General features: G+C 37.4%; 1 protein-coding gene across 1 annotated transcript in view; it reads right to left on the bottom strand.

The window, feature by feature from the left end:
• acbd6 (acyl-CoA binding domain containing 6) overlaps positions 1-11,739 on the bottom strand; it is a 34,167-nt gene that overhangs the window by 14,393 nt on the left and 8,035 nt on the right. Inside the window, exon 6 of the mRNA XM_079897845.1 lies at positions 6,849-6,938. Coding sequence (XP_079753971.1) covers positions 6,849-6,938 — 90 coding nt within the window. The remainder of the gene's footprint in view (positions 1-6,848; positions 6,939-11,739) is intronic.

Raw genomic sequence — 11,739 nt, 5'->3', positions numbered from 1 at the left:
CGTCGTTTATTTTAACGTGCTTTCTGCATTTTAGCACATGATTCACTAAAGGAATTATGCAAATCAGTCGGTGCTGCAAAAAATATGTGCGGAATGGTGTGATTTAAGGGCAGGGCATCTTGCAAGCCGATCTGGTGTACTTTACAGCAACACTAGTGTTTTTTTCCTAAACATATTTACATTTGTGAATTTTCCAGATGCTTTTATTCAAAGCGGCTTAGGCCCTGTTTACATGTGGTATTAAGATGCGTTTTGGTCGATCGGATCACAAGTGGACGACACTAAATACAGGTGTAAACGGGGTCTAAAACGTTTCGAGCTTGTCAACTTTCGACCACTTCCAGAGGTAGTTTAAAATGCATTCGACCGGATTGCTTTCACAGTGTAAACGCTCATGTGGTCGAATGTGTTCGAACAGCCACAAAAGACGCCTACTCTCCGCCTACTGACTTAATGCGTAAACATTATGGGAAGAGCGCTAGCCAGACAGGATTTAAACTTGGTCGGCTGAAGACCCAAGTTTGGTTTGAAGACGAAAAACGTACCGAGCACAATGTTCTCTCAGCATTCCTGATTTCTAACACACACTCGCAGCGTTCAGCGTGGTCTTGCAGCTATCAGAGCAGAAACGAAAGCTGCTGCTCTCCATTTGTCGTTCCGTTGTCCATTAGATCGAAAGATCTGAAAAAGCCCATACGTTTAGCCGCCCATAGACCGTCTCCTCGAAGAAATCGGGACAAAAGTGGTTGAAAGTGGACAAAAGAGACAGATTCAAACACAAGGTGTAAATGGGAATGTGTCTCCCTTGTCTACTTGTGATCCGATCGACCAAAATGTATCTTAATACCAGGTGTGAACAGGGGAGAATGCTGGGAGTCAAACTGGATCCAAAATTAGATTAAATCTATTTCAACTACTTGAAAAACAGTGATAAAAACATGTTTCACTTCAAAATATAAAGCAAAAAGCAGAGCAAGGACTTCTTGGAACATTCTTAAACAATGACTCACACAAATTGCTTTTTTTGTTTTCGCTAAAATGAATTGGACTTCCCAACACGAGCCAAACTAGCAATCAAAACTAGAGAAACCAAAATCACTGACTGCCCTGCACTGCTTCTCTTAGCTTCAAATGTTACCCTACAATAATTACGATTTGTATAGCAAAGCCAGCCTCAGATCAGAAGCAAAACTCCAGTGATTGAGCTGTAAAAGTGTGTGACTCTCAGGTGTTTCACCCCCATCCGGCTAAACCATCCCACCATTGAGCCCCATTCTCATGCAGGTGGCGATTGGACGCCTCTCCTCGCCAATCTTATGACAGATTGCCTCTGGTATTTGTTATGACGTGGAGGATGGAACCATTTGTTATAGTGGACCTGTGGCAGCAGCAGAAGGACCTGAATGTGTAAAAATGTTCTCAACAGGGAATTCTGAACAGTTGCTGGGATTAAGAAAGTGTGCAGTGAGAACTTGAAAATGAGAAGTCAAACACTGACATTTTTTCAAACCTACTTAATGTGTAGGATTTCCAACTACATATGCATCATTTTACAATAAAATTATGCAACAGGTGACATTATGTAAAACCAAATCAAACCCTTAAAAATGCAATCAGGAACCTACGGCACAAACAAACAAACATCTCTCCATTACCACAAAATTACCTGTAAATAAACAGCATCCTTTCTCTGTCCCAAACGATTCTTCACCATGAACTACTAGTAGCCCAGGCAGATATTTATCACTATTGATCTACCTGGTCCTCGCCAGGGCCTTTTGTTCTCTCGGCTCCAGGCTCTGACCTCAATTAAGTTATGAATTTCAATCTGATGGACTGAGAGCGTGTGGCCAGCGCAGCCGTGCAGGAAGGGGAGTGGATTAATTAGACACAGCGGCTCTGGGATTCACCCTCCACTGCTGGCGGATCATGTTGTTTTCAGAAGAATACACACAAAGAAAGGAGGAGGAAGACAGAAAAAAATGAGAATTACCAATATAAAAAATAAAGAAAGAGAAAAACAGTAGCTCAAGCTAAATTTGAAAAAAGTCCAAACAAGCGGACTACAAAAAATATATACTTGCATTTCTGGATGGCAATAAGTGATTACAATTAAGGCAGCAATAATATAAAAGTTTTAATTATGCTTAGGTTTTAGGCTTTGGTCACAATAAATAAAATCACGTTACATATAAATAAATTATGATGACATAATCGTGTCCGAGTGCTTAGGTGAAATACATTATATTACATATATTATTACATTACAATCTCAAATTTCTTAAAAACCATGAAGTTTATAACAAAAATGGATAGCATACTAAAATTGCCATTTTACACAGTTATATGTCAAAGGCTGAAATTACCTGCAAAACAATAATTGGAATGTGCGATTCGAGCTAAATTCATCATAGAAGTTTCATATTTGGGCATGAATATTTTATTTGATCCTTTACCTGAATCCTCAATATCACTACAATGCTGTCTTCCAAGCAATGCAACAATATACAGTACACAAAATGATTATCATAATGTTTTATATTTTCCTTGAAGTTTCACCAAAAGTGTTATGGCTTGCCTGCTTCTTTGTTTGAGAGAAGCGCTCATTAGTCAGGCCGTTGAGATTCAAAACATGCTTTGTGATGCTAAGCTCATTAAGTTCCATGCTCTAATTTCTGATCATGCCACTGAAACTGTTTGTTAGATTGCTTGACATGCAAATAACTTCAAAAGCCCCTGAATGAATGTATAAAGAATGCATTAACAGAATAGAACTGTTTCTATTTGTAGACTGAAGATTCAGCTATTTAGCATGATTGCAATAATGAGTTGAGCTTGACCAACACCTAGAATCAAATCTCTAATAAATGGTGTTTGTGTTCTGTTTGGTATTAATAGAAAACTGGACCTTCATCAGATCAGGCTTCACGGCGTGAAGTTGTCTACATTGGTAACGTCAAAGTTGCATGTCACCTTTGAATGCACTCACCCACAGACCAATCAGCTGTGAGTGCTAACTTGTATTGCTTAAAAATGCAACTTTTTATGGATTATCTTAGAATGGCAAAACCTTTTTATTTATTTTTGAAATCCTTGCTACAACATGTGTTAGGGTCAGTAGTTTTTGGTTTCACTTTATTTCGATGGTCTATTTTAGACATTCTACTAACTGTAAGTAACTTTGCAACTATATTTCAACTAACTCTCATTAGACTATTGGTAGACTCTAGTAGACTTAGGTTTGGTGTTAGTAGAATAAGTTGAAATGTGATTGCAAAGTCACTTATAGTCATTAGAATGTCTGCTGGGAAGCATAAAAATAAAGAGTTAGTAGATATTAAGCAGACAGTCTACTAATAGTTTAATGAGAGTTAGTTGATATGTAGTTACAGAGTTAAATATAGTTATTAGAATGTCTGAAGTGAACCACGCAAAAACAACCACATATGTATAAAAAAGGCAATGCATGTTGTGACGAAAACAAATCAGATGCTTTCACAGCTTTGATCATAATGAGAATTCTTTTTGATGCATCACACCACATATACTCTATAGACTCTTATACGTATTCACAAGCACACAATAACAAACACACACGCAGATTGGGTTTCATAGTTGACTGTGTTCTACTTCCTCTGCAGTGCAATTGAAAACAACAGATGCATGAACTCATAGACACAGACTTTACCAGTACACAACTGACTGTGCCACACATGAACTACATTGTATGCGCGGGAAAAAGGAGTCCCCCCAAACTCTCCCACGTGCCCCAGTTCTGTTCAATTATGCAGAGAGAACTAAATATTTATTGTCGCTGTGATGTTGTCCAGGTGGCTGTTGACAGGTGGCATATGAGCTAATCTGAGAGAACAAGGGGACTTTTTGCTCCTATTGTGGTTCTCTTGATCCAGGATTACACCGAAACACCACGATATTCAAACTACCACACTCCCACGACCACCACGTCCATCAGCTGATTAATTTCAATACAATTTTCATTGAAGACATAATAGCATTTTCCCCCCTCCCCTCCCCCTTTTCAATCAACAAATTAAAAATATAAACCACTTTTATCTTTATTTAACACTAAGCTGAAATCGGATCACAGGACAGATGCGTGAACGTCAACCATCATTCACTGATGGTCTATTGTAATATTTTTCATAGATAATGTGTTAACTTTGATCTTAGATTTTATTTAATCAAAGTCAGTTGGTAAACACAGTGCAAACAAAGTACCTGGAAAAAATTATAAATAAGAAAATAAACTGAGCTATTTGTGGTTTCGTTGTGTGCTTTTCAAACGCAGTCATGGCTCACACTTGAACCTAATAAGTGGCTACTAAGTTTTATATTGCTATCAAATCACACTTCCTGAAAGTATTAACATAGGATAATAATTTTGGCAGGAGCAGTAGCATGATTTAACACGGCCATATTTTCTCTCATGCCACCTGAACGCTACTTAATAAATCTGCCCTCAATAATTCTCCTGCTGTCGTCCAGCAATATTCACCTTCTGCTGGTCAGTGCAGTAACCCAGCACAGAACTTTGAAGGACATCTGTACACTATACATGGCTGTATTCATGGAAGGGGACCACCTATGATCCAAATATATATATATATATATTTGGCATAGATTCAAAAGGGTGCTGGAAACATTCCTCAGAGATGCTCTTCTGCAGACCTCGTCTGTAAAGAGTGGTTATTTGAGTTGCTTTCTATTAGCTCGAACCAGTCTGGCCATTCTCCTCTGACCAAAAAGGCATTTTCGCCCACAGAACTGCCGCTCAATGGATATTTTGTTTTTTTCTGACTATTCTCTGTAAACCCTTGAGATGGTTGTGTGTGAAAATCCCAGTAGAACAGCCGTTTCTAAAATACTCAGACCAGCCTGCCTGGAGCCAACAACCATGCCACGTCCAAAGTCACTTAAATCACCTTTCTTCTCCATTCTGATGCTCAGTTTGAACTTCAGCAGATCGTCAAGACTCTAGACCATGTCTACATGCATATATGCATTGAGTTGCTGCCATGTGATTGGATGATTAGATATTTGCGTTGACGAACAGTTGAATAGGTGTACCTAATAAAGTGGCCGGTGATTAAGTGTGTCTATATATATATATATTCTTTTTCTTTTTAATTGATTAATCAGTAACCATATTCTGTGTTATTATGCACACAACAACTTTATATGATTATATATGCTATACAGAGCCAGTGATAAAATGTTTATTTCATATAATATGACGTTATGTTCTCTATTGGGGATTTCACATTAGTGTACCTGTTAAAAAACAACAAAACAAGAGCATTGATTGTCGTCTAGGCCAAGCATTTGCTCTCTGCTCACACAATAAAGGTCCACCGCCACCAAAAAAAAAAAAAAAGAGAGAGTCATTTGCAAATGCTCTGATTATATGGGTTGTATAATGCAAACAATTTGGCTGATTACTTCCAATTGATTTGTCTTAGCGAGAATCAGATCAAGCCAGTGACCGCATAACTGTACTTCACCGTATTAATTTCCCAATGCAGTATTCAGCCAGCTTAAGACAAAGCCAAATCTGCCATTATGACCTGTATTGTTTTGTTTTTTTTAAACACAGCTACCTGCTTACAGTGTGTTGCTTAACGCCCATCGTAATACGCCGATACCATATCCCTAAATGATTAAAGTACAGCCGCTGCTAATCTCAGGGATGGAGGATGGCAGTAGGACTTCCCAGTTCACTGTTCTCTCAGATTAGTGATGATGAGGGTCTTTTAGCTCTGGGATCGAAAAGTAAAATATATACTTCTATACAAAAGTCAGTCCACAGTATTCAGCTCATAAATTAACTTCATACATATTTATTTACCTCAGAACGAGTGTACTGACTGCCAAGAAACCACAAATAATACCAGTAGTAACTCAAGAAGTAAAGCTAGCATTAACACAGCTAATGCTTACGTGTGTATACACTAGGGAAGCACCAATAATACAATTCTGGCTGATAAGCTTATAATTATTTTCATGTTTATGATATACATCTGTTAAATGGACTTAAAATTAAATTAAAATTGTATACTGTTCGGAACCGATAGCATTGTGGGCACCATTCCCCTCTTCCCCCACAGTTATTTCTTCTGTACTGTCTATCTATATACTATCTCAAAAAAGGATACATTATCACAAAATTGTATACTAATTGGAATATATATATATAAAAAAAACCACTAAAAACTAAAATATTACATTTTAATTTGTTTTAATTTTAAATGCTACAAGTGAAGTTAGGTATACACATGATAAACATTACGTACAGTGAAAAATGAAAAATGTATGAAAAATGTATATTAATTTTGAGATTTGCTAAAGATTACATTTAATGCAATTATTAGTGTTTTTAAAGATAAACTTATAAAGAAAATGTAGATGACGGCAAAGGTAATCTAAATGTAAAAATATAGGAAATGAGCATGCACAATTAATCAATTTAAAAAAAACTAATATCACATCCCTAATTTCCCTAATATATTTGTCATCATATTTTGTTCCAGTATTGGTCGATATTAGGACTTTTTTTTTTTAAGAATTTATTTTTAAATAGATTTTAAAGAAATTAATTGCATGACATGCCCATCAATTATTCACATTATTTAAATCTCAGTCTCAAAAGTCAATATATTGTTTGTTTTATTCCATATTATTGAACATAAACCCACTTGACTACAGTTCACAGCAATCCATTGTGCAATCGCCTTTGTCAGTCTGTGTTTGTTGATGGCCAAAATACATTTTGGCCGTCACGTCGGTAATCAGCAACATCAACATGTTTTTATGTGTGTTTACAGACTCACCTGGCTATTGATATCAGCGTTATTCTGCAAGAGTAGAGACACCAGGTCTTTGTGGCCCCTATCACACGCCCAGTGCAGGAGAGCTCGGCCCTGAAACACAAAAATCATTTATTGCTATAAAAGAGAAGAAAAAAATCATGGTGGATGCAAATGCAAAATCTCTGTGCAGACAGTTTAACTTTTTCGGTTCGGTTTTGCTGCAGACAAAGCATAATACGTCTTTTAGTCAATCTATGGAGTTCGATCCCATAATTCAATCCCTTACTCTGATTTAGATACAGTTATTTAATAAACTCTCTTTCTGGCTTTGATTCAGAGCATAAAAATGAGCACCAGGCAAGAGGCGTGTAGAATATTCAATAACAGCCCGTATTTGCGAAGGACCTCTGCAACCCAAAACCATCGACGTGTCTGCAGACCACACAACCTATGGGTCGACTCCTTCAGATGGATGAATCCCTCTTCACCCCTAACACATTCATTTATTCCCTTTTGTTATGCGGACCTCTATAAAGTTAACTTCACAATAGATTTCTCTCCTCCAGAAAAAATAAATTATGCACAACAATTTATAACTCAGAGCCTTTAGACCCAACTATATAATGACGTGCTGACAGGATGAGTTCTTCTCTGGCCACCGTGCAAGCGAGAGAGAAGGGCATTGTGGGAGGGAAAGATCCTGGGCGCTCCAGAAACAAATTGCAGTGGGACGGGAGACTCTTTAGCGGTGATTGATGTGGTTCTGGGGACAAAAAGAGAGTAGACCCTTGATCACCAGCGCCGCCCCCCAGGCCTGAAGCCGCTTGTGCCTATCAAGCCTGCAGAGTTCATTTTTCAGTGAAGGCCAATTAGATAAAGCCAACTCCTTAAGTCGTATTCCATGGCTGAAATTATATTGATCTCCACTGCTGCATGTTAAAATTGATATTTATGAGGGAGTCTGAAGCCTTACACCACAAGGATTTCTTTTTTTTTGGAGCGGAGGGTGTCCCCTGGACTGTTTGTCAAATTTTCATCAGAGATATAGCCAAACATTTTTCTTTTCTCCCACTCTCCTCCCAAGACAAACAATTCTCTGGATCCACAGCGCTTGGAAAAAAAAAAGTATCATGGTGCTATTATCACGGTACCATAGCTTCTAGACATGGTATTATTTGAATCATGGTAAAATTTATATAGTGTAAATAAATATGGTAATCATTTAGTACCATAGTATCCATATTACCATCTGCACTACTGTCTTTATCATGTCTACTAAGTCTTTATCAAACACTTAATTACATTAGACAAAAACATTTTGTAGTGGTTTCAACAGCTAGAACTGCTACATATTTGACTATTTCATATATACTTTTATTATAGCTGTGCAATTACGATGTGCTTTCTATGGAACACTGTTTCTGCCTCATTAGAAAATATAAAAAGTTAATTGTGAGAGAAAGTTTAAATTAAGAAAAGTCACATTGTGAAAGTTGCAAAAAACTAAGTTGCAATGGAGAAAAAAAAAGTCACATTGCGAGTTATAAAGACATGATTGATTATAATAAAAATTAGGCTAGTTTGAGGTCATTAAAAAATTCTTTATAGAAATTAATACTTTTATTCAGCAAGAAAGCATTAAATTGAACAAAAGTGACAGTAAAGACATTTATAATGTTACAAAAGACTGTTCTTTTGAACTTACTATTCATCATAGAATCCCCAAAAAAGAAATTCCACTACAATATTAAGTACTCAATATTGATAGTAATAAGAAGTGTTTCTTAAGCACCAAATCAGCATATTGATTTTTGAAGGATCATGTGACACTGAAGACTGGAGTAATGATGCTGAAAATTCAGCTCTGCATCACAGGAATAAAATTACATTTTAAAATATATTCAATTAGAAGTTATTTTAAATTGTAATAATATTTCTTACAAACCCTTAACTTTTGAATGGTAGTGTATACATTGTTATTAAAGCATATTTACAAGGACATTAATCTCTTGAAATTCTGACTGATGTGAATAATAAAGAAAGCGCTATAATCATCCTTGCATTGACAGTCTCAGCAAAGATAGCCAACACATGGAAAAACCTACATCCTCTTCTTCAATTTCCATCTAAGCGGAAGAGCTCTAGAAACCGTAAAGATCTAGAAATCCCACTGATTACACCTTCCTGTCCCGTGTGAGAGCTCTGGATTAAGTGTGACAGGCATGGACTCTACTGCGGGGCGGTGCATTGAACAGGGCTCAGCGCAGATGAATAGGAAACCTCTTGCTTTACAATGTCCTTGCCAAAGAGGGTGGAGAGCTGCCGGCTCAATTGCCTGTAATTGATGGGGCAGCACCAGCACAAACAGAGAGAGAAAAAGAAAGCAAGAAATTCTTGGGACATTTGCACAAATGAGTCCGGCCCTCTTTTGTTCAGGCGGAGGGGCTCGTGCCTGTTGGAGGCGTGTGTAGACACACAGGGTCATTTAAGACATCACAATTACAATAAGAAAGAAAAAAACATGAAACACCATTGCAAAGCATAACAAAGCGGCAGAAAAACATTTAAATTCACACTGAAAAGCTCCTCACTGTGCTTATATTTTCAGATATAAACGCATGGGTTAGAATGCTGTTGTTTTCATTTAACATTATCTGATTCTACAAAAACATTATGTGGTGGTCGGGTGATGGTAGGATATGGAAATATCATGGTACTTTGAAATATACTGTGGTTCTACCGAATGATCCATGTTTACATCGTGTTTTACACATGGTACTCCAAGAATATCATGGTTTAACATTTGTGCAGTGGGGGCCAAAAGACTGAGACCACTAGTGAGAATACTTAAATTAAAAATGTTAATACCATTGTTTTTCATTACTTAATATATTATTAGTTATTATTATTATAAGTGAAGGCCCACAAATATCTAAACAGTATAAAAAAACTTTTAAGACAAAGGAGTTTTTCAGTCAGTGCATTGAATCAGTTGTCAGACTGAAAAAAAAAAAAAAAACACAGACAAACTGGAATAATCACGTCCACCTTCAGTGCGCGTGTGTCCACGGTTATGCAGTCCATTCTACCCTTTCTCCAGCAGTGAAGTGTAAAGCGTGTGGTACTTCCCCCAGGTCCCAGCACCCCTCTGCTCACAATCCACTATCATCCCACCTGAATAACTCAAAGTTTCCCAGTTTATCCGGCTCTATTGTCATCATCACAGAGATTATTTCCCCACTGCCCCGCACCCACTTGCACGTGTACATTATGGGTAATGTATTTGACCCCTGCAGAGACGGGCCGACCTGTAGGAGGTCAAATGGCAGCTATGAAGCTCATCTCAGCCCAAATTAAACCACTGGCAACAGCCTCCGCTGAAAACATCAAATGGCATTATGTTCAGAGCAGAGTGCGTACCGCGTACATCACATCTTAATGCTGCAGTGATTTAGAGTGTGTTTAGGGCTTCAGGCTAGAAGCAAGGCCTTGTTTCTCACAGGTGTGACCTTGAGCATGTAGCACAGCATCGGTGGAGATCACAGAAAGATCAAGCCAAGGGAGGCAGTGTCTCCTCCAAAAAAACTGGATGAGAAAATAATCGATATTACAAAAATAAAACAACGCAAATATTACAAAATGTGACATTAAAAAGTTTAAAAGTCACATGTTTTTATAAAGTAAAAACTGTCCAAAAGCGACATCCACAGGTAAAGTTACAGTGGGAATCTTGCCTCCCCTGAGTCCATTGAGTTTTAACAGACCCCCAAAGTGAGCGGTGGGGATGAATGGGGGGAAAGTCACGTGAGAGGAGGCAATGCCTCCACTTCGATATGATTGTATATGATCGGATATGATTGGTTCGAGCAATAAATCCCGCCTCTTGTTTTCGTGTGCGGCCTGAATGAAGACAATGATGGGTTAATGGGAAGACTAATTAAAGGCACACTATGCAGGATTTGTACCTTAATATAACAGCTTCGAAATCATTTCGATGGTAAACGAACTCATAATAGGGCGAATCATCCCGATAGCAAAGCAGGGGGGGACGCCGCTGGCAAAACCAGCAATGCAAGTTTAAGAGTGGCGCCCCGCCAAATCTCGCGAGAATCACGACTTGCTTTACGGCACGACGTCACATACATCAACAACATATGAAGCCTCTATGGAGGAGACTAGCACACATTTCAGACGTGAATCATGGCAGAGTCGACGAAGAAGAGTGCAGAGACGGCTCTGCGTGAGTATTTACGACAGTAATGTTAAATACAAGTACTCCACAGCGACTCTAGGGGTCGCTGCTTGAGAAAAACGGAAACTGCATAGTGTGCCTTTAAAATTAAGAAAACAACTCAGCCACTTAGATATGACAGCTTTATGTCATGTCAAAATCAAACTTGAAATGGGCTGAAAACATGATGACTGTGGGGGGTTTTAGTGAGCAATCAGCTTGGGGAAATTACACTTAAGTGTCTGTGACCAGTGTATACGCTTTATGACTGCTGAAAATAAGTTGACTATTAAAAAGAAAAGCTGAACATTAGTTCACAAATAATATGTATTGTTTAAAATGTTTCTGACTTTAGTTATTATTTTGGAATAAATGTAAAAATGCATTGAAAAACTAACTTGATGAAATGTATACTTGATTTATTAAAAAGAACATTACATAGTTAGTGTAAAAATACAAAATAGAATTGTATTTGGTCTCTCCCTTTATGTAATGTTTTTTTTAACCAGGAAAATTAAGTGTAACAGGGACATAAATTTACATTTGAAATATATATATATATATATATATATATATATATATATATATATATATATATATATATATATATATATATAATTACATGAAAGTTATTCATTGCATGAGAAAAAGAAATGGATCGAGAAGGGAAGCCTGATTCAA

This window comes from Squalius cephalus (assembly GCF_949319135.1).
Source record: "Squalius cephalus genome assembly, chromosome: 16".
NCBI lineage: Eukaryota > Metazoa > Chordata > Actinopteri > Cypriniformes > Leuciscidae > Squalius > Squalius cephalus.
The sequence above is the reverse complement of the archived record's forward strand: the minus strand, read 5'-3'. Positions and strand labels throughout refer to the sequence as shown.